The 23,180-nt window shown below is 51.4% G+C and overlaps 1 protein-coding gene across 5 annotated transcripts in view; it reads right to left on the reverse strand.

Annotated features, from left to right (window-relative positions):
- SNX29 (sorting nexin 29) overlaps nt 1–23,180 on the reverse strand; it is a 499,225-nt gene that overhangs the window by 231,513 nt on the left and 244,532 nt on the right. For all 5 annotated transcript variants that reach the window (XM_045048367.1, XM_045048365.1, XM_045048369.1 and 2 more), the window contains one exon: nt 10,693–10,799. In XM_045048367.1, the coding sequence (XP_044904302.1) occupies nt 10,693–10,799 (107 nt within the window). The remainder of the gene's footprint in view (nt 1–10,692; nt 10,800–23,180) is intronic.

Here is a 23,180-nt window from a genome sequence, read left to right on the forward strand (position 1 = left end):
CAGGCACCTGGTAACACAGCTCGCATCTCACAATTCAGCCACACCTAAAGCCGGTGTCTCCCTGGGATCAAGGAATACTCTTCCTGGGGACAGTCAGGGTAGGCGGTGCTCTGACACAGTAACAAGCAAAGCCTGGCAGATCCGGTCTGCTCCTGCTCTCACCCAGCCTGTAGGGGGCCCAGCGGCGTGGCCGTGCCGCACCGCGCCCCCCAAGCAGCGACTCGGGAACCCAGGCTAGTGTTGTCTGTAGCCACGCCACACAGAACACACAGCTTCCAGGGTCACCACAGGAGAAATGCGAAGAAAATCCACTCCAGCCTTCAGCTTTGGACGACACTCCCCACTTCTACTGACAGCCCAACGGCCAGCAGCCGTCACAGGGTCCTGACCAAACCATAAGGGAGACAGGGAAGGCCCCAGTCGTCTTCGTCGTGGAGGACAGCAATGACACAGGCCAGGCCTGATAAACACACAGCAGAGTCCCCGCCACCTGCAACCAAAAGCCTCCTCCGTGAGGTAAGCACCAGCACCGGCCAGGTGGCAGGGGTCACGGCAGGTGCCAGGACTAGAACTGTGAACAAGGCAACGGAAGAGGATGGGGGGGAGGGGAAACAAAGACACAGGCAGGCCAGCACACAACACGACACTCGCACGACAAGGACAGCAGACAGGGCTGCGACGAGACACCCGGGGAACCGAACCTGGCCTTGGGCAGGGCAGCCGGGTGACAGGGAAAGCTCCTGGGAGAAGATCTGAAGGATGCAAGGCAGCAGCCGGGGCAAATGGGGAGGAAGCACGGAGAAAGAACAGGGATTCGGGTGAAGAGCAGCCTGTGGGCAGGTCTGGAGAGGAGAACACACACATCTGGGAACTAAAATAAGCTGAGGGAGGGGAGACCTGCGTCTCAAAGAGAAGGCACGAGCTGTAACACACAGGGTCTTACGGTGTGAACATGTTAAAAACACGTTTCGTCTAAATCCGTCTAAACGCAAAGGTGAGCCATTTTGAGTTTTACGCAAGGAAACAGCCTGGACCAACCCGGCCTAGAGCCGTTTTTCATCATTCCATCCTCGAGCATTAAAGCCAACCCCTCCCTCCTCCACGTCTCAGCCTTTGGCCCCCACCCCCACCTGCTATAGCTCCACTCTGCCAGGGATATCTCCTAGATGCTACTGGTGGGCTGGCTGACGGCCTGGGGTGGGACACTTCTGTCCCTTCACCTGGCCTATTCTCAACACTGAGCCCAACCCCAACAGGACAATGCCTCCTGTGCCCACTTCTGTAGAGACGATTCCTTCTGAGGACCCAGAAGTAGCTCCAAGAAGCCACTTCCCGCTTCAAGGAGGAAAGCAAATATAAAACAGGCCCAAAAGAGCGTGGGTCTGAAAAGCTCAAAACCAGCCACCCCAATTACAACTTTTTTTTTTTATCTATTTCCCAAAAAGGAGGAGTGGATCATTTTCCCTGGCGTCTAAGAAAGTTTCATCCGTTCACTGTCAAGGACGCCAGACTCCCAGATCAGAGACAAAACCAGAAATGAGACTTCAACAGAACGGGAAGGCAGCCAAGAGGAGACAGTGAGACAACCGCAGGGCCTGTCACCATCACCAGAGGGCAGTGACTCCACCAGGACATGGGAAACGAGAGGCCCGAAGGTCTCAGAGAAATCAGACGATGGGCAAGGCCAGACACTAACAAGACTGGGGCGTGCGTGTGCCGCACAGGGACACAGATGTCACCTGCAGCTGGTGACGCCCTGCCTAGGGCAACGTGCCTCCGAAAGACCAGGGAGCCAGAGCGAAGAAAGACGGCCCGCCCGGTGAAAAGGGGCGCTGAGAAGAGTGGAGCTCCTCCTCTGTCGCACTGGGTGGGGAGCGTGTGCACACAGGAGCAGATTGCGGGCATCTGCTGAGCACGACCGACACCAGGAGCCGCCCGCCGTGTGAGCAAGCACTCAGGTTTGTTTGCGGGTATGGAGCGTGTCAGTGAGAATTTGTCTCTATGACCCCTCCTCATCCCTGCCGTAACTCCCGGGTCTGACAAGCTGATGGCCGGCTCACCGGTCAGTGCCTTCACGGCCCAGGCTCTGAAAAAGCCAAGTTAGAGCCAGCCAGGAAGGCCCGGCTCCTCCTAGCTGGGCATCAGGAGGCCCTAAGAGCGAAAGCGCTGGTGTGGGAGTCAGACGGCCAGGGTCGCGTGCTGGCTCTTCGCACGCAAGCCCTGTGACCTCGGACGGGGCTCTCCGCTCCAAGCCTCAGTTTCCTCATCTGTGAGGATGTACCAAACATTAAACAATCCAAGGTGCCACCATCAGCACATGCCTAGGAAGAGAGTAAGCCCTCAATTTATGCTAACTGCTGTCACCATCATTACCATAGGTTATTGGCTGCTTTTCTTTACATAAATGTCACCAGAAGCCAAACAGATCACAGAGTGTTCTTACCAGCTTTATGCTTCAGCTTACTTCCCATTAATAGTAACCTGCCATCATAATGAGAATAAATGCTGCTAATATGCCATTTATTTCACCCATGAGCACAATTCAGGGAATGACTACATTCATACGATAAACGATAAGCATCCTGTAATTTGAAAAATCAAAGTACATAATAAGCCCTCAAAAACACTGGTGGGAGAAATTCTCCAGTTTCTTCAATAAATTACAAGTAAAACAAGGGGGCCAGGGAAGATACAGGTGGGAAACCTGTAGTTTGAGAGACCTTAGGGGTCTATGAACCAATCACAGTATGTGGATGGATCCCATTTGGACATGAGTCAAACATGTGTCTGGACTGGAAATCCGAACACTCACCAGAGACTTGATGGCATTAAGGAACTACTGCTGACTAGTAGGTAGGATAGTGATATGCGTGGGCTGTTTTTCTTTTTTAAAAAGGGGGAAACCCTATGTCTTATAAGAGATTAAAATACTTTGGGATGAAATCAAGGCCATGCTTTGGATTTGCTTCCAACACAAGGAGAAGATGGGGAAGTGGAAAGATACACGGACGAAGCAAGACTGGCCGCGCGAGTTCACGAGGGTGGAGGTTCACGGACCGCACGTGGAAGCTCATGTGTTGTCCTGTCTACTCTTAAATACATGTGAAGAATCCACAGCAAAAACACCCTTTTAACGACTACCGGCAGAGCCGCCTGTGGGAGACAGCCTGTCTCTTCTGAGGTCATCATCAGGGAATGAGCTCATTCATCAACACACGGGAGGCCGGGAGGCCCAGGGCGCTGGTGGAAACTTTGTAAGCCCCGGTCACTCCTCTCCCAACTCCTCAGTTCCCAGCACTCCCAGCGCAGGGCCAGTGTGGCTGTGCTGGAGACACAGCCATGGTCAGTACCAGCTGGAATCAATGTCTGACGGAAGCAAGGGCCACACAGGAAGACAAGACCCGAGCTGGGCGGTCCTCAACGAACTAGAGGCTAAGCTACCTCTCCCAGGCTCCTTCTGCCCCGAGGAGGGGGATCCGGAAGCAAGGGGCCCTCTGAAAGGTGCTCCGTTCACAGGACTGTGTGTGTGTGTGCGTTTTAAAACCTCTTACCTTTTACAAATACATTCTGGAATAAGTGGGAATGAAGTTACATGAAATCTTGAGTTTGCTTCACAATACCGTGAAAGACTGCGCAGGAGACTGGGACAAAGAAGACGCGAGAGTGGTGAAGAGGTGGGTCACTATTGAAGCCAGGAGATGGGGACACACAGGCTCATGAGACTATTCTGGGTTTTGTACATGTTGCCACGTCTCCAAAATAAAAAGATTTAGAGAAGTCCTTAGAGGTTTAGTCTTGTCTGTCATTCACATTTTAGTGAGAATTACACCTACCCCTCCAGAAAAGAGAACTCCTTGCCAGGTTTCACTCATAGGTGACAACACTTCAACGGTCTTACTTTCTGAAAAAACATTTCCACGCCCCACCACGAGGGGAGAGCCTGGTCTTAATCACTCAGCACCTTGCGACTAAAATAACAAAAACAAACTCACACCCTATTTTTCATTAGGAGCAGAGGTCTCTTGTAGATCTCAACTCAGGGTTCTTCACCCTGAGTCCTTACATGGAATCCGGTACTCTACTGCAAACTTCATCATCCTTCTTTCGTATGAAAAGGACTCTCAGATCCATCAAGATGGCCTGATGCCACTGGGGCCAATTTATGAATCAAGTGCTGGCGGTCTGACCGTTCCCAAGGTCCAGGTCGCCTCAGGGAACTTTTCCATTATCTCCGGCATGTGGTTATGAATGTGGTTTTTTTTAGCCAGCTGCAGCTTACTTTTCCATTAATAGTAACCTGCCATTATAATGAGAATAAATGTTGCTAATATACCATTTATTTCACCCATGAGCAAAAATTCAGGGACCAACTACACTCACACAGTAAATGATAAGTATCCTATAATTTGAGAAATCAATCAAAAGCTAGCTGAGTCCTGACACACGGGAGGAAGTAAAAACCTGTTTGCAGAGAGGAGGGGCTGGCAGTTCTGAAGCAGGTGAACCGGCGATTTAACAGCAGGGGTGCAGGGCCATACCTCAGAAGTTGGGTACGGAGGGGAGTGGGGGTGGCTCAGTTGGTTAAGTGTCTGACGCTGGCTCAGGTCATGATCTCACGGTCCGTGGGCTCAAGCTCCACGTCGGGCTCTGTGCTGACAGCTCGGAGCCTGGAGCCTGCTTCCGATTCTGTGTCTCCCTCTCTCTCTGCCCCTCCCCCATTCACGCTCTGTCTCTGTCTCTCAAAAAAATGAATAAACGTTAAAAAAAATTAAAAAAAAAAAAAACTTGGGTACAGAGAAGGGAGGTATAAAAGGAGGCCTGGCAAGCAGAGACTGTAAGGGGAAATGAACGGAAATGTCATCTACTGCTAATACACACATACAGGTGACCTTGAACGACGTGGACATTACAGGCGTGACCTTCGCACAGTCAAAAATCTGCATGTAACTTCCGACTCCCCCAAAACTTAACTGCTAATGGCTGACTCTCGACCAGAAGCCTCACCGATAACATACCCAATTAACACGTACGGTGTATATCTTGTATTCTTAAAATAAAGAATGTTAAGAGAAAACTCCATTTACAGTACTATACCATATTTACTGGATAAAATCCCCATGTGAGTGGACCCACGCGGCTGCTCAAGGGTCAACTGCATATATATAGCTTCTTATGAGCTGGGGTACTTTGAAGGTAAGTAACAGAAACAGACTCGAAACTACCGAGAAATCATCACTGTGAACAGAAAAGTGGGAGAAAACGGGCTCCGATAAAGGACTGGACCCAGAATAGTGCTGTCAAGTTCAACGGGAATGCGGAGAGCACGCAGGCAGCTGCTTCTGAATGAACGGGCCTCCCACGCCCCGTTGCTGTTCACGCAAGAGTTAAAGCCCCTCTGCCTTGGCTCAGGCACCCTCCCGCCCCCGTGCCAAGGAAGGGCAGAGGACTTGGCTATTCTCCCCTCCGTGAAAGCAAGCTGTGGCGAGGTCAACCCTCAAAACGAAACAAAACAAAACAAAAACCAGACGGGAGACGAGAAGGCCCGAAGATGCCTCCTCAAATTAGCCCTACCCGTTTGCATCACTGGCTGCATTTTACTGACAGAGAAATGAGGACTTAGAGAGGACAGGAGCGCCCCGGAACACACGGCAGGGAGTGACAACCTGTGCTCCGTCTCTTTGATGGGGGACAGGTGTGGTCTGCCGGCCACAAAGCTGGAGAAGGTGGGGCTGAAGAAATGCAGGAACAGAGTCAGATGCCACAGAATTTTACACTCTTCTTGACACACCTGGCGGAAAAGAACCGGGAAACCTCAACAAAGGACTCTAAACTGAAGGAACTGTCCTTAAAGGAGGTAAAGCAGACTTTTAGAACACATCTTCCTTGGACGCATCCATTGTCTTCTACCCTCAAGACCCTTGGTGAGCACAAATCAACTGCTCCTCATGGCTAGATCCTCGAGATAGATACGAAGTTTACAAAAGCAACTTCAAGCGTCCTTACTAACAGTAATGGAAGAAAAAGGGAGGCACATTCTAGAAGCTCCCATAAGGTGCCTGAGCTCTTCCTCATCCTTGTGCCCCAGGACCAAGCCTGGGGGCAATGAGGAGCCAGTGGTACCCACCAGTGAGACATCAGAGACGCCACCAGAAAAGAAGGAAAACGCAATCCAGGGAAGTAAATGCCATTTGAGAGGCGTCTCTGCCTCAACTCACATCTTCTATGACCACCTCCTGGAACCATCAGCCCTACGGCTCCCGGGGATGGGAAGGCCACGAGAGGAGGAGGAAGGAAGGAAGAAGGGGCTGGACACTTAGAAGGTCCTCAATAAACACGTGCTATAGGAGTTGGAACGGTCTGTCTGTCCCTCAGTGTCCTCTCCAGGCTCAAATTCCTCCTGAAATTGAGGGCCAGAAACAAGTCTGCCTCCCCTGAAGAACCCCTGTTTCCTCTCATCACACATCCCTCCTGAGCTATAGCAGTGCTCCGTACGACGCCCTCGCAACCCAGGGCTTCATTAAGTCACATCTACCACTTTCTACAAACCTCGCAGTGAACAGCTGATTCCGCTCGAGAGACTGTCATTCGGCTCACTATTTAGGGAGCTCCTACTGTATGCTGGAACCACGTCGGGCAATTAACATGCAGTTAAAAAGATAACATCTACGGTTCCCTCGAGGAGCTCCCAGCCTGGGGCTCTATTCCACTCGCTACAGAAGCAGGTAATTGCCCCACCGAGGAGATCACACCCTTCTGCCGCAACTAAGGAAGGGTAAGCGGTGTGCCCTCCCCGCAGCACCGCCGTGAACGGCTGGCGCCGTATCATCCCTGTTTTCTACCGCTCGTTTTCCTCCCTCCACGCATTCTCTCCAACACGACCAGGGACCATCCCTTCCGTTCGGTCAGGCCCAGCCTCTGTTTCTCCCGTGAGAGCGGCCTTCCAGAGCATGGCAGACAGATTACAGGTTTGCGCTCTCGTGCTGGGCGGCCTGGGTGATTCGAATCCAACTCTGCTGCCTAGCAAACCGAAAAATCTTGGGCACGTTCCTGAACTTCTCAAAGGTGAACAGCTGTGAACAGCTTGCTCCTTGACGAAGTCTGCTGAGGATCACGTGAGTTCATCCACGTAAAGGCTTTCTTAGCGCGTGGCCCGGAAAGAAGCGTGCACCCAACAGCGAGCTGGGAGTATCACAGAGGCTGCTAAATAATCGGTGTTTTCATATTCGTGTTCTCCCCCCTCGCCAGGTGAGCCTACACCTGCCAGCATTCTCCCTTCCCTCTTGCTTTCAAAAGTTAACCATCACAGGGTGTCAAGAACCATCTCTCGATCGCCAGTCTTTGGTCCCTGATGCTCTCCAGCCATTAAAAGGCGACTCACGGTGTAGACTTTGGGTCCTGAGCTGCCAGGGGTGTGGGAGCCAGGTCACTGCGCACCGATGTGTATGCAGTGTGCACAGGAGGACGAGGCGGCGTCAACGCTGAGAGGCATCTAGGAAAAGAAGGTTCAGGAACTCCCTTCTCACCGGAACGAATCACGACAAAGTAATTCAGTTGTTGGGGTTCTTCAAACTGTCCTATTATTTAAAATGGAAGGTCGCTTCTCCCTCTGCTCCTGAAATTAAGGAAGTGCATCAACTCCTCCCCCACATGCTTTCATTACTTCACACAGACACGTGTTTAGAACCCCTTGGTAACAACCAACCATAATGAAATGACAGACAAGCATCACAAAGAACGTTGTAAAGCACTCAATTACTGGTAACCTAAAGCGTTCGGCAAAAGTCTTGGGATAAAGAGATGCCACGGACAAAAGATCACTGACAGACGGACCTCCCTGTGCCATCACAAACATAACGAAAAATCAGTCTGGGGGACCGAATGCCTTTGGAGGACCATCTCTGCTCCAAGCCCGTCCCTCCCCGCTCCTCCCCGCTCCTCCTCCATGGCCACCAACTCTATTACTGGTCCCGGAGTAAGGAGGTTGCAGATGACAAGACAGTAAGTTAAGGCTGACGAGACCAATTCTTAGCCCCCGACCACCACCCCCTCCGACGCGGCAGCTAACAAGAACGACGACGCAAGCGCACCCCACCGCCACCTTCCCTGCACGTCACTAACTCCGTTCAGGGAGATGGGGAGACTCTGTCACAGTCAAAGCAGGTGGTGGCACGGCCACACACGGCCTCCAAAGCACTGTCATCTGGCCCACCGACTTCAGCAGCCACAGCGCTACATCTCTCCACATGTCTGCTCTGTTCCAGACATGAGGGTCTCCTTTCTGGTCCTAGAACCTGCCTGTTCTCTCCCTGGGCAGGACCTCTGTCCTTCCCGTTTCCTATGCAGAAAGCAGGAACCCACTAAACACCAGATCAAGCAACTAATGTCCCACGGAACAAATGATCTACGGTGCTTCGCTTAGTGGGCCAAGCAGCCAGCCAAGGTCTTCTCGAGCCTTCACAGCCAGAGTTACCAAAGAGCAGATCAGCTCTCCAGCTGGACGAACCTACAGGTGGATCGCTGCCTCAGGCCTGGGGCTGAGCATGCTCAAAGGAGTCAGGGAACAGGAGCACTAATCTCCACAATGTGAGCAGGTCTGACCAAGTCCTTACAACTCAACACTCGGCCCTGGTTTTCCTGAAGGGACACAAGCTACCAACCCACTTCCACTCTGAGAAAAACCCTGCCACCGTTCTGAGCTCAAGAGCTCTTCATTCATTCAACGAACGAGAGACATGCCTGTCCTAGGAGAACTTAAAAATACTCGTATTACCACTTGCCAATGAATGGGAGCTGAGTATACACAGATGAGAACAGATGGTCTCTGCCTCCCGGGGACTCGAGGTCCTGGGGGAGACAAACACACAGGCTACCACAATCCTGAAGGAAGGGGGCCCATTTGCCTCTCCACCCAGGCTTTCTGGGAAGGCACTGATGGCCCAGCACCTGAGAGCACCAGCAGCCAACTCTGGTCAACGACCCCACTGAACAGGGCTTCAAGGATAGGTGTTGGGGTGACGAGAGGCCCTGAGGGGACAGTCTCCCCAGGCCCTTCCATCCTGGTTTGGAACTCTTCCCCTATCAGCCTATTGTGCTAAGACCCCAGCTCTTTCCCCTTTGAGCTCCCTTGAGTTAGAATTCAAATTGTTTCTCACCTCCCTTCTTTAGATTTCATTAGCAACACAATGAAACAGACCACAAGGCTGTCGAGGAACCAGAGATGAGCCTAGGGGCTCCTCCTCAAAGACCCTGCCTCAAGGTCAGGCATGTCTCCAGGGTAACAGTGGGTATTTTCCTGATTCCCAAAATAAAACACACCGTAGAATATTCAGAAAGTACTACAAGTAGAGTTGTATACTTATAGGTGTATACGTGCACAACTTCTGATAAATACTACCACCATGTGACCACAACACATACAACATAGATATGCACTTATACAGTATATATTTTACATATGAGTTACCTAATTGAAAACTTAGCCCTCCAGCTTTACCACTGAGTACAGTGACAGTTAATGGTTTCTTATTTAAAAAAAAAAAAAAACAAGTTTATCCTATCAGAGAAGTCCCTTTAATTTTTTTAAAGATTTCTTTTTAAGTTTATTTATTTTGAGAGAGAGAGAGAGAGAAATCATGAGAGGGGGAAGGGCAGAGAGAGAGGAAGAGAGAGAATCCCAAGCAGGCTCCGCACAGTCAGTGCAGAGCCTGACATGGGGCTCAAACTCACGAACCGGGAGATCATGAGCAAAGCCAAGTCAAGAGTCAGGGGCTTAACCAACTGAGCCACCCAGGTGCCCGCCTTTATTCTTTAGATCAGGAATATTTTTATCATAGAGCTGTCAGCTCACTATGTTGTACACTTGAAACATTATATATCAACTCTACATCAAGGAAAAGTACTTTTGTTAGATATAGATACAGATGATGAACATTATCAACTCACTTTTTAATACCAATCAAGATCACTATCTGGTGTTTCACCTTTAATTATTAATAAGCTGACTTGATTGATTTCCTAACATTAAGCCATCCTTGAAATTCTAAATAAGTCCCATTTTAATGTGGATTATAGTTTCTTTTTTATGCCGTCTTCGTGATTTTCTGGTGTGAAACAATGCACATTTGAACCAAGATACAGACACATGGATATAAAGACAGAGCTGATGCTTTAAGGAAGCACAAAGAGCAAAGTGGCCATAAAAGCATCCAGGTTTGCTATCTCCTAGGGACCTCCTCTATGTTCACAACTTTCTTCCGGTTGTTTGGTGCCCTGCAGGCAAGCTGGGCTCGTCTTCCATTCATGTGGATAATCCATGTTATCCTCGGAAAGAGACCATCTCATCCACGCGTGCGCACTGCTGAGCACAAAGTCGTTTGTCATATTCTCTCCTGTCTGTAATCTCCAAATCCAAGGGTCCGTTTGTTTGCTTACTTTTAACATCACATTTTCGTTTTCTCTCCTTCCTTGCCACAGGCACCAAGACTTTCTAATTAAATATTTTCGAAGAACCCGCTCTAGGTCTTCTTCACCAAGCACCATGCTTTCACCATTTTGTGTTTTGCTTTGTTGGTGGGGAAGGGGGGGTAGGGTCTGATTGCTCTGCTACCATCCGTGTGACAGGTTGGACCTGTTTCCGGAAAGTCCACGAAGCAGCCACCATGGGGGTAAACGCACAGGGACAGCCAGCCTTACCTCGATGAGCTTTCTCTCGTAGGAGCTCGCCAGCTCCTCGGCGACTTCTCCCGGCTTCTGCTCAGTGACTGCAACTTCTCCATCAACGTTCCAAAGGTTTGGGACAGCTTTAGGAAAACAAAGAAACCCCGTAAGTATTTTCACAGTAACCAAAAGTTATTCACCCAGTGAAAAAATGTTTTGGTCTTTGCCAAATGGTTTCTCCACAGAGAGAGTGCTTTTGATGAGTCAGAAAAAAGATCCCAACTACTAATGACTTCACCCCTCCAACATTTTCACACAAGTACAATGAAGTGAACGGCAAGAATGGAAGAAGGGTCACAGGGACAGACGCACAGAAGTCTGGGGAACCGCCCGGTCACCACTCCCCATCCCAGGGCAAAACAGACGATGCACGGGCAAGACGTAGGAGCCTCCGTTTCCACCTGTTATGTTGGTCACATTTCTTTTTCTCCAACATCACAGTTCCCCAGCTCAGGACCACCCGCCTACAGCTGGACGTCAACGGCAGGGGTCAGGGCAGACGCAGAGCCGCTAAGAATGAACGTTTACCAACCGTGCTTAGGGCGGAAGCTAGGCAGCTTCGGGAAACACTCAACAACCGATGCAGAATCCCCAGCAAGGCCATCCAAACAAGAGACTGGCTCCCAGGCCAGGGCAGGAGTTAGGAGCACAGAAGACATGGGCGGGTGCCACTCCTCCTTTGAGAGTCGCATCCATGAATGCTTGCTTTGTAGAAAAGGACAAGAAGTGAGAACTGGGAACGAGCAGGCGAATTCCAAGAAAAACAAGGGAACACGGACAGGAAGGAAGTGCCCCACTGGCGTGGATCAAGAATGTGGATTAGCCCCAAGCCCAGAAAGAAGCATCAGGTAAGCGGATTCCATCTCCTGCGTGTTCCAGGAGACGGAACTCCGGGACGCCCCATCGACTGAGGAGATGGTAGTGAAGGCCAGCCCCCCCTCTGGCACCAGCAATTGGACAGACTGGGGGAGGACGAGAAAGTGGGCCAAGGCTAAGCAAAACTGGGGGTACTGAGTCTGCACCGACTGCGGCTCCGCCTTCAGCCCTCTCCCGGAGGCTCCATCAGGCCACGAGATAGAGGCCCAGAGGCAGCAGGGCCCTGAATGATGACACACATCCCACTGGAATGCGTCCTAAGCTGCTCCCATTCCAGGAGTGACCGCAGCCCAGCCAGTGCTGAGGACAGTGACCCAGGAACCCTCTGCAACCTGAAATAGGTACTGAGAAAACCTTTAAAGGGCTTCCACTTCAAGATGACAGACTGAACACATTCATTTACGCTCACATCCTCTGAGTCCCATTGAAATACCAATTTTAAAAATTCTAGCAGCATCACCCTTGAGAAAGAAAGGGAGTGAGAGAGGGGACAAGACGACAAAATTCAAGAAGCCAAGAAGCAGGCCAATCACTGGCGAGCAACAAGACAGACCTGAGAGAGTTTCCTTCTGGGCTGCAGGTGCACAACACCAAAATGCAATCTCATTCAAACGGGACAACTCGCCAAGAGCTGACAAAGTGCTAATACAAGACATTTCTAGAAGTGGGGGGGAAGGGTAAACATGGGGCTGAATATGTAGAAGAAAGATAAAAAAGTATGTTTAAGAAGCAATTTGCAGAGGTGCCTGGGTGGCTCAGTCAGTTGAGTGTCAGACTTCGGCTCAGGTCATGATCTCACAGCTCGTGGGTTCGAGCCTTGCATCAGGCTCTGTGATGGCAGCTCCCAGCCTGCTCTGGATTCTCTGTCTTCGTCTCCCTTTGCACCTCCCTCGCTCCTCTCTCTCTCTCAAAAATAAACAAACACTGGAGGGGTAGGGGAAGGGGGAGGAGGGAGAGGAAGGAGAGCAGGGGGAAGGGGGGGGAAGAGGGGGAGGAGGAGAAGAAGGAGAAACCATTTGCAGAAAATTAAGGGCTTATTCTCCAGAGAAGGTGAAAACAGTGGTCTGGACGGAGCTGAAGGCACCGGTACCCCACAGGAAAGAGAGTGAGAAACAGTACTGCTGAACTTCTTCCATTCCTCCTTTCCCATTCCCCAGCAGCAAGCAGCCAACATAGTACAAAGGATTGTCCTAGAATTTTAACAGGCTGAGGAAAAGACCGGAAGGGGCTGATACGAGGGGCTCTGTAGTGACACAGCACAGCCAGATCACCCCACCAGGGCACGAGCACAGCTCCTACACAGAGAGCTCGGCTCTGTGGCACCCCACCCCTATCTCGGAGCACATGGCCAGAGATCGCCTCATGTCTGAGACAAGCACCTAAGACGGAAAACCCGGACCAGAATCCACAGACAGAAGAGAACATCTTGTAAGGGAGAGACACAAGTTAGGGAAAAATACACTCGAGAATCTGCAAACTGTCGGTCACAGTCCCAGAGACAGAAGATGATGGTATAGCTGAAAACAGGAACAGGGAGGAGTCTAAAAAGAAGAAAAAGAGGCACACACACACAGAGTAAAAAGACAAACTCGTTTGGAAAGCCAAACTGGGACGGAAGTAACGGAACACTAGATACAAAGGACAGACGGTAAGAAAATGTCTGGAAGACAGAGCCAAAGGATAACAAAAGGGGAAAAAAAAAATGAAACGGAGAATTACCATTTGAGAGGAACCAAGAAAGGGAAGGGGGGAAAAAAGTTAACAGAGACCAGGAAATCAAAGACTTCATTCAAGTAATGTCCTAGAACCAGAGAGGCGGGTGTGGGGACAGAAGAGCCCAGTGGGCACACAGCACGAGGGGTGAACCATGCTCAGGCACCTCACAGGGAAATTTCAGGTCAAGAGAGACAAACTGAAGAGGGTGCTAACTTCCGGAGCGGAGGCAGAACTTTTACAGATGACAGAAAGTTCTAGATGACCTTGGATTTCCGAACAACCCTGTAAGCCAGCAACCGATCAAGTGATAACTGCTGTCAACACCCTGAGGGCAATTATTTCCACCCTGGAATTAGGCACCAAGCCAAACCCTGTGGTAAGAAAGTAAAAACATTTTCAGACATGCAATCTTCCAAAAATCTTAACCCGCCCCCAACCAAAAAAAAAAAAGACAAAAAAAAAAATCTAAGAAAAAGAACACAGTTTCTACGAAAGAGAAGATACAACACAAGAGCGAGGAGATTATTAATAACCAGGAAGTGGAAACCACCCACACAGCCACCATGGAGGACTGATGGATCAACGGAAGGCGCTCGTCCCTGCAGCCGAAGACCACTCAGCCCTCAAAAGGAGTAAAGCACTGACACCGCCTACAACACGGATGAACCCTGAGAACGTCACGCAAAGGGCGAGACGCCAGAAGAGACACAAAAGGTCACGGACGGCAGGATTCCATTTATACAAAACGCCAAGAACAGGTATGGGTTTCCAGGGGCCGGGAGGAGGAAGGGATAAGGGATGACCGCTAATGGGGATGGGGTTCGCCTTTGGGATGACGAAATCGCTCTGTATTTAGAGAGACGGGACGGTCACACGCCTTGTAAATGCACTGAAACCCACTGGACTGCACACCTTTAAGGGTGAACTGTGTGGCCCGCGAACTACATCTGACCGAAGAAGCGGTAAGACCAGAGAGCTGGTGGGGACAAGCCCACGGAGCAGCCAGGCTCCCTCGGGCCACGGCGGGCAGAGGACCGCAGGAGAGACGGCCTCACAGGGGCCCGGTTTTTCACATATTCACATTTCCGGAAGTGAGAGAGCACGTGCAGTTCGATTAGTAAGTAGTAAGTTCACACAACACCAACCATGTTTGTTTGGTTGTGTTCCAGTAGGAACTCGAAAGAAATTTAGAAGTTGCGCCAAAGCAACGATCCCGTGCCTTGCAGCTCGGCTAGATAGCATTTTTGGGATCCTAGTGATGTATTCACCGAAGAGGGACCAAACTAAAAAGAGGGTATGTCTGTGCCAGAGGACGGGCGGGGAGAGGGGTCCCTGCGGGGAGAGGGACCCAAGAGCTATCCTCCCCCCTCCACAGTGAGCAATCAGTCAAGAATACCTACAACCGAGAAATCAACAAGGAACAGTAGACACGTATTATTGAGAGACATTAAGGTAAGTACCAGAACCGTAAGGTAAATGTTTGAAGCAGCTGCCTGTGGGGTGTGGGAAATGGGGGTGGGGGAGGGGTGGCGGCTAGAGGTACCAGGTCTTTTACGGTAAGGCCACGTGCCAGCGGGGGACTTAGAAAACAGAAGGGCGGAATTGATTTTAAGGAAAAGAATCTGAGAGGAAGCTGCACTTAGAAAAGTTCAGACACTAACAGCGCCCATCAAGGCAGGGCAGACGCCCCAGCACGGAAGTGGCTGTGGCTGATCAGCGCAGTCCGGGGCCAGTCCGCATCGAAGGTGTGACGGACGGGCTAACGGCCCGGTCCGCAGGTGCTCTCCAAACGACCTGATCTTCGCCTGAGCGAGGGTGCTTTCCGCCACAAGGAGATCCCGCTGCTCAGAAAGACGTGGCCTTCCAGGCCGCTTGAGGTCTGCACATCTCTTTAGAAATCCAGCCACTGGCCTTCCTTCCTCAGATACCAGCCCCTCTGTAGGTTCATGTGAGAGCAAGCCACGGTCCTCTGCACCGAAGGAGGCAGATGCATGAATAAGCTTGTTAACCTTGAAGACTAGGAACCAGACCTTGGACAGTCATGAATTTATAAAAGGTCTCTGAGAAACGAACCAGCCAACCTTCCCCTGCAACTCTCTGACCTCCTGGTGCCCCGGTCCAGCTCCTGCAGCTTTAACAAGCATGTCAGAGACTTCTATTCCATGCACGAAATAATAAATAGCAAATCCCAGCTACACCGCGATCTTCTCACTGGTCGGCAGCCTCCAAGATGTCTCCCAGCGATCCCTCCCTCCTGGCACTCACGTCACTGGATCTCCACCCCTGCGTATAGGGCTGGACTGACTGACTCACCTCGAAGGAACACCATGTGGTGGAAGCGAAGGGATGTCACTGTGGAGATTAAGTTTTAGGAGACGGTGGCTTCTGTCTTGGGTGCCCACTCCCACTCACTCCCTCTGAGGAAAATCAGGTGCCGCCTTGTGAGCGGCCTTATGGAGAGAGCCATGATGCATCCCCCACACACAGCCAGCAAGGCCCTGGGGTCTGCCGGCAGCCACACGAGTCCTCCTCCCGTCAAGCCTGGAGAGGACAACCGCAGCTCCGTGAGAGACCCTGGGCCAGAGGACGCGGCTAAGCCACGCCTGGATTGCTCCTCCCCACACACTCAAGGGAGTGAGCTGAGTGTTGTGTTAAGCTGCTGAATTTTGGGGTCATTTGTTACACACCAAGAGATCACCAATACAGCACCTTTAGTCACTCAACAGGTAGTTCCTAGAGAGCACTGTGGTGAGACTCTTAGGCCCTGGAGTCCCAAGGACGATGGTGGTTCCCCACAGATGGCATTTACAAAAAGGACAACGATGGTGTGGTTCCCCGTGGATGACGTTTATGAAAAGGACAACGACAAACTGAACGTGGCCGGTATATCTCTATGGCTTAAGGGTTACTAGGAAAGTGAAAGGAGCCATTTCTCGGTCAGACACTCTCCACCTCTCCGCTGGCATGGAGCGCACACCGTGAGGCACGAGAAGCCAGCCATCCCGTTAGTTCAAGTTTTACAGGGCCATGTCTCCTTTCTTTACTTTCCAGTCAGAAACACTTCATCTGCCTGGGGAGCAGGGGGACGTTTGGGTGTTCAAGGAAGGCAACGCCATCAAAGCCCGAGTAACATCAAGTTGTGTGAGAGCCAGAAATAGCACGCTACACCCCCATTCCAGACTTTCTGCACGCTCCCCAATACACCAATCAACGTGGGGAGCATCAACGTGATTCATCTCTGAAAGTCACACCCACACGACAAACACAAACATTTGTGACAGATCCAACTAAAAGGGAGTGACAGGGTGTTTTAAAGACATGCATCTCCTGAATGACCTATTAGTTTGGAAGGGAGAGAAAGACAACTTAAGCCCAAGAGGAAAGCACAGTTTTCTATTCCTATCAAAAACAGCTCTTCCTGAATTCAAGAACACAAGGCTTGAAAAGAGGTTAGCAATGCAGTCTCTCTTTTTTAGTGTTTATTTATTTTGAGATAAAGAGACTACACGTGCACACACGAGTCGGGGAGGGGCAGAGAGACAGGAAGAGAGAGAGGATCCCAAGCGGTCTCTGTGCTGTCACTGCAGAGCCCAACTCGGGGCTCGAGCCTACAACGGTGAGATCATGACCTGAGCTGAAGTCAAGAGTTGGACGCTTAACCGACCGAGTCACCCAGGCGTCCCAGCAGTGCAGTCTCAAATCTACAATTTCATCATTCACATTTCCAGTCCGTGTTCTGAGTTACTTTGACAGCATTCAGAACTTCACAGCCTGCCCCAGTCAAGGACTACAAGTCAAGTGCAGCTGCCAGGACCCAACAAGACAGAAACTTCCATCTATGTGGTTGGCTACTTCCACTGGGATGAGGAACTTAAGTTATACTGAAAAGGCCAAGGCAAAGAGATAGGTCCAAAAGCAAAAGGAAGAACTGTATTTAACGTGCTAAAAAAATTTGAGAGCTACATCCTCGTACAGCAGGTGCCCATAAAAAGGCGACAGTGACAGTGCTTCCTCTGACGCAGCACTTTATGACTTACCACGCACCTTCCAATGCGTCATCTCACTGCAGCCTCCAGGCACCGGGCGGTCTGGCCATCGTATGCTTGTGCCAGAGGGGGAGAGATCTATGTAATGTGCACGGTAAAGGAGATGCCCCATCAGCCCAGGCAACACGGTTAACATCCACATCATTCACAGGACAACCTACACTTGGTTTACATGCGTCCACTCTGAGAGGTCCGCCATTTTCTCTCGTATTTCCCCCATGGCCTAATTATAGAAGCGAGACTCCAAACGGCAACGTTTGGCCAAACCGGTAAACCTTTTCTTTGTAAATCTAGCAGACAATTAAAATCGTGTTCGGTAGGAGCACAAAGATATTTACTTTCAATCAGAACCATTTTTTCATGTTCCAGAAAAGCTGTGGGTTTGTGAGCACCCACAGGTCATTTAAACTTAGTGAACATGACACAGTTTTCACCTCCTCGCAGCCGGCCATTACAGTCTGGAGGTGTCTGTGGTAAGTCATCTGAAAGAGGCAGCCGCTATGCGGGTCTCACTCGCAGGCACCAGGGAACACGGGAGGTTTTCCGCCTCAATTATTTCAAGCAAAAACTCCAAACGCCACGGAGAGCGGCACGGCAAACAGCACGATAAGGCCACTGTTTTACTTTCAAATGCAACAAGCTTAGCAGGACCCCAGACGCAAACAGCGTGTGACGCTGGTGGCAGAAGAGGGTAAGGAGCCACTTTAAATTCAGAGACGGTTCCCCGGAACGTCCTGATGGACAAAAGGAAGGGTGCGGTTCCTGGAACAGCAGGCCAGGTTTGGGGTGATGGGAGATCTGGGACACTCGGAGGTTCCAAAGTAGAAAGGTCCCTCCTGGGTGAGCGACGATGATCCCTACAGGACAGCAGGTACCCACCACTGTTCCAGCCAAGGAGACGGTCCTCATAAGGAAAGCATCTGCCATTTTCCGAGTGCCCGCTGTGGCAAGGGGAGAGCATGTTGATGGTGAGAGTGCGGGCTCCGCAATCAGAGACCAGGGGCCAAGTCTGGCCCTGCCACTCCCCAGGCAGTGACCCTGGGCAAGTCTTTCATTTCTTCGCACAACAACTAGCTCCTGAAGATTCGTTATGTGCCAGGCACTAGACACTGGACCTGCAGGCACGTACTAAGGGGGGAAACTGAATGCCAACAAGAAGCTTACGCTGCAACGCTGGGCCTCGGCAAATGAAGAACTACGTAATGCATCGGGTCGTGAAAAGTGCTGCAGCCGGAGGTGGGGGGAGGTTAAGCATGAGAAAAGGATGGTGTGAGTGCAAGGAAAGGCTCACCAAAGAGATGCCATCTGAGCAGAGACCAGAATAAAGTGAGGGAATGAGCCATACGAGGCCCTGGGAGAGAGCATTCCCAGGAAGAGCAAGCGTGACAGGACGGCTGAAGGATAAGGGATGAGAGAGAGAACAGGAAGTGAGACCACAGAGAAGGGGGCAGGGGGTTGGAGGGGAGGATCGTTTACTGTGAGAAAAACAGGAAGCCCCCCAAAGATTCAGAACAAAAGGCAGGAAAATCAGACATTTTTTAAAAGATCGTTCTACCAGCCACACGAAGGGGCGAGTGGGGAAAATGGGAGGGCGTGTGCAGGGCCTGGGGGCGGGAGGCACGGCTCAGGTCGCCCTTCAGGGAAGAACCCGCCGCTCTGTTTCCAGGAGGGCCGTTAGCCGACAACCTCCAGCTACAGCACTCCCGGAGGTGCAGGGAAGACGCTAACATATCCGACGTGGGGTTAGAGCGAAGACAGGAGTCGCGCTCCCACCACCATCTTTGGCCTCAGGAACCTGAACGCATGAGGCCATCGTTTCACCGAGCTGGGGAAAGGGCGGGTGTGACAGAGAAGAGGCGGGTGCCCACCAGGGGGCTGGTGCTCAGACAAGTCAGGTTTGGCACAACCACCGGCCATGTGAGAACAGGCGGCAGGAGCCCGGGAGCGTGTGAGTCCAGAGTTCCAGGGAGACGGGAGGCTGCGCATCTCAAGTCAGAAGTCAACGGTGTAGACACCGTAACACCACCGGACTGGACGAGATCGCCCATCCCCTGCAAGCGGAGTCTCCTCTGTTGTGAAATAGCAGGAGCCCAACCCCCGAGAGCCGCGGGAGGAGCCACCCCGACGTGGGCAAACACTCAGCTCAGCGGGGCTGGGAGCACCGACGCTCTCACTGCCGAGCTCGCCACTGAGCCGTGACGCGTCCCTGCCGGCCACGCTACTCGGCACTTTACGGCGTTTCCTGTTCTCACAACAGACACGCAAGGTGGGTACTAACAACCCCCAAAATGACCTTCCAGGGGGTTCCGTGACTTGCCCAAGGTCAGACAGCTATCAAGCGATGGGATCAGAAAAAACTCAACCCGTGCCCTCCCCCTGCCACGTGCTGCCCGTCCGGCCCCGTCAGCAGCTGAGTAAGTGAGCATCTTGCTCACGTTCTCACTCAGTCCTCGGTCCAGCAGGCATTGATGGGGTCCAAAGGCTAAGGAGAACTCGGGAAAGAAGGGGGCAGGGGACAGGGGGCACGGTGGTTCTCGCCCCGCCCCAGGGCTGTGACAGAGACGGAGGAAAGACGCTGCCACCGACCCCCATGTGGCCCCAGGTTCACCAAAGCAGGTGCCGCCTGCCCGGACAACAAGCCTGGAGTCTCTCAGGACAGACGCTCTGGGGGCCTGCTCATTCAGCACTCGACATGTCATGCCTTTCCAGGGACAGGGCAAAAGATGAACCATGGCTGCCATTCAGCTACTTTTGATCTTGGAGTAGGAAGTCCCCGAAAGCTAAGACATCCTTATCCAACCTTGAACTTCTCGTGAGAAGCCAGGCCCTCATCCTTGGGAAAGAAGGTGGCTTTGAAAAGCCGGCTGTTCTCCTGGTGCGGGAACGGTTCGCTCACACTGACTCCGCCACACGCTCCAGCCCCAACACCACTGGCAGCAGTCAAGAGCCAGATGAGCTCCTGTTACCCGAGCCCTACACACCACACAACTCCCACGTTGAGTCGCAGCCTCTCACTTAAGGCTCAGAACATCGCTGCCCAAAATCTCCGTTTCAGAGATGAGAAAATAGAGGTTTGGGTTTAATTACACACACACACACACACACACACACACACACACACACACACACACACGGTAAATGACCAGCCCTGTTATACAAACCCCAGTCGGTCTGGTCTCAAAACCCCATGCTACACACACCCCCCCTTCACCACACTTGCGTCCCTGCCATCTGGAGGAGCCTACTCACCAGGGCGGTCCCCATTCCACAGATGGCAGAATTCCAAGGCCATGCGCCACAACTCCAAGGGAGACCTACTTTCCTATGTGCACACACACCCCCTAACGGTTTTGGTTGCCTCATGGTGTAAGAATACTAAAAATTTCCAGTTCTCCTGAGAGTTGCAACCAAATTCTTCCAAAACTTCACATAAACCCACCCACCTCACAGAGGACTCTCTGGTTTAAAAAAAAAAAGAGTGAGAGACAAGCAAAAAAGCAGGGGGCTTGTGTGATAGTCAGGCCAAGAGAAAGTGATCTAAAGAATGCCCTAGGGTGGGATATCCATGCCAGCGTGACCTATCCAAAGAGTGCGGACTCATCTGTATCCCTGAAGATCAGAACCAGGAACCAAGGGATTGAGAGACATAGGTTTTTTTTAGTAACAGGCGACGCATTATGTATGACGGGAAGTGTGTGCAGACACACGGGCATCCCTAGGTTCACATCTTGGCCCTGCCACCAACTAGAGTGAGACCTGACACACATCACTTTATTTCTTTGAGCCTCGGTTCCTTCCTCCGTAAAATGGGGAGGGTACCTCTTGCGACGATTAACCAAGACAGGACTACAAAGCGTCTTATATCCCCACTCCAAGCATTAAAGAGAGGATAGGTTCTTAAAAACAAAGGCAAAGTAAGAGCCTGCCTTCTTTTTCAAAACAGGAAGTCTCTTCATTAGAAACTTCCATCCCGCCTAGGTCTCGCCAGACAAAGATGCTCACCTGTTCAGATGCCGCATCTCTGTTCCAAGAGCTCATCTAAATATACAACACGGGCACAAGGGCAGCTGGGAATGACGGCAGCGTGAAACCAGAACTGTTTTCACACCCTCGCCGAACGCATTTTCACCTGCTCATGTGATGCAGCCTAGCAGAGGCTCGGAGAGAAACTTGAGAGAAACTTTCCCTTTCAGTGAAAAGCATCTGGACAGCGAGACAGGAGAAAAGCTGTCACCCTACTGATGCAGGTCTTCTGTGAAAGCCAAGGGCAAGACCCGAACTTTCAGAAAGCAGGGAGGCTCTCCGCCTGAGATCATTTCAGCTGAAGGAAGCCCTCCTAGTAACACCCTACCTTCGGAGAGCAGGGAATTACACGAAATGTCCAGAATTGGCAAACTCACACAACCAGAAAGTGGTTTCACGGTTGTGACCACTAACGGGTTCAGGATTTCTTTTGGGGGTGACGAAAACGCTCTGGAGTTAGAGCGGTGATGGTCACCCATCCTGGTGAATATACTAGAAAACACTCAATAGTGTACTTAAAACATGCAAATCGTAGGTGATGTGAATTCTACCTCGATTTAAAAAAAAAAATCCAACGCCTAACTATAAAGCAAAGCAAGCACCACGGTCTCCCCTTCCAACCCAAGCCCGCCCCTCACTGTTGTTACACGATTCTATGTGCGCATACGTACACGCTTGCGTGCTCTCACAGGTTGGGGCACACGCTGCATAACCCCCCGTCACTCCACAACCAGCCTTGGTGACCACCCCGAGCCAGCACAGGCAGACGGGCTTCGTCATTCATCACAGGGTGCAACCACAATCTTTTCCACCAGCGCCTGGAACGGATCCCAGTTCAATATTGCCACAATCCACAGCCTTGTGCCTGTCTTTACGCACGGTTAGGAACCTTTCTCTGGACGCCTAGGAACACAGCCGCTTGGTCACAGGGTATGTACAACTTAAATTGTAATAGCTGACAAAAGGTTCCCACCGCCCAGATTTCCAGAGTGTTCTGTGACCCCGAACTGTCACCTCACTGCCGTGGGCCTCCGCATCATCGTGGATGAAACCAAGCAGAAGACTTTTGAGTCGATTTCGGTTCTGATGTTCATTTTGCAGTCTAGGAGATCCAGAGGAAGCATGACAAGATAGGAGGGGCGCTGGGGCAAGCGGCAAACCAGAGGTCACGGCACGGCCACCGCAGCCGGGCACCCGAGAAAGGCCAAGGCAGCAGGCAGAAGGACAGAGATGCCAGAGGGCTGAAACGCATGTGCTCGGTGCCCCCAGACTGGAGAGCTGCATGGCAGGGACATGCACCCCCGAGGTGAGGGACCGGAGCCTGGGCTCGGAGGAGCAACCTCTCCAGCCCACAGGGAACAGCAGCACGTACGTTAAGCAGCTACGGGACACTCGCCACGCCTGAAGCCACAAGGACACAGCCAGTCAACAAAAGCCAGTAATACAAAAGATTTAAGGAAGGGAATTTTGTCAAGGGGAGGAGTTTTTTTGTTTGTTTGTTTGTTTAACGCTCACACAATTCATGTTGAAAACTCACAATCTGTCTCTGTTCCAGGCACCCACAGCAGGGCAATGTCAAGGCTGAAACAGGGACGCCCAGAACAGAGGCAGGAAAGAAAAATCCACATCCCTGAGACTCAAGGTCAGAGCTGATGTTTCAGACGGGGTGCGGGGGTGGGGGACTACTGATGGGTTTAGAAAAGACATCCTTCTGAAAGCTCACCTCGCTTACAATTCTCAAGAATGCTACAAGGTCAAGTCACCGTGGAAAGAAAAGAGGGATCACAGAGAAGCACAGGAAGA

The sequence above is a fragment of the Felis catus genome, chromosome E3 (genome assembly GCF_018350175.1).
Source record: "Felis catus isolate Fca126 chromosome E3, F.catus_Fca126_mat1.0, whole genome shotgun sequence".
Taxonomy (NCBI): Eukaryota; Metazoa; Chordata; class Mammalia; order Carnivora; family Felidae; genus Felis; species Felis catus.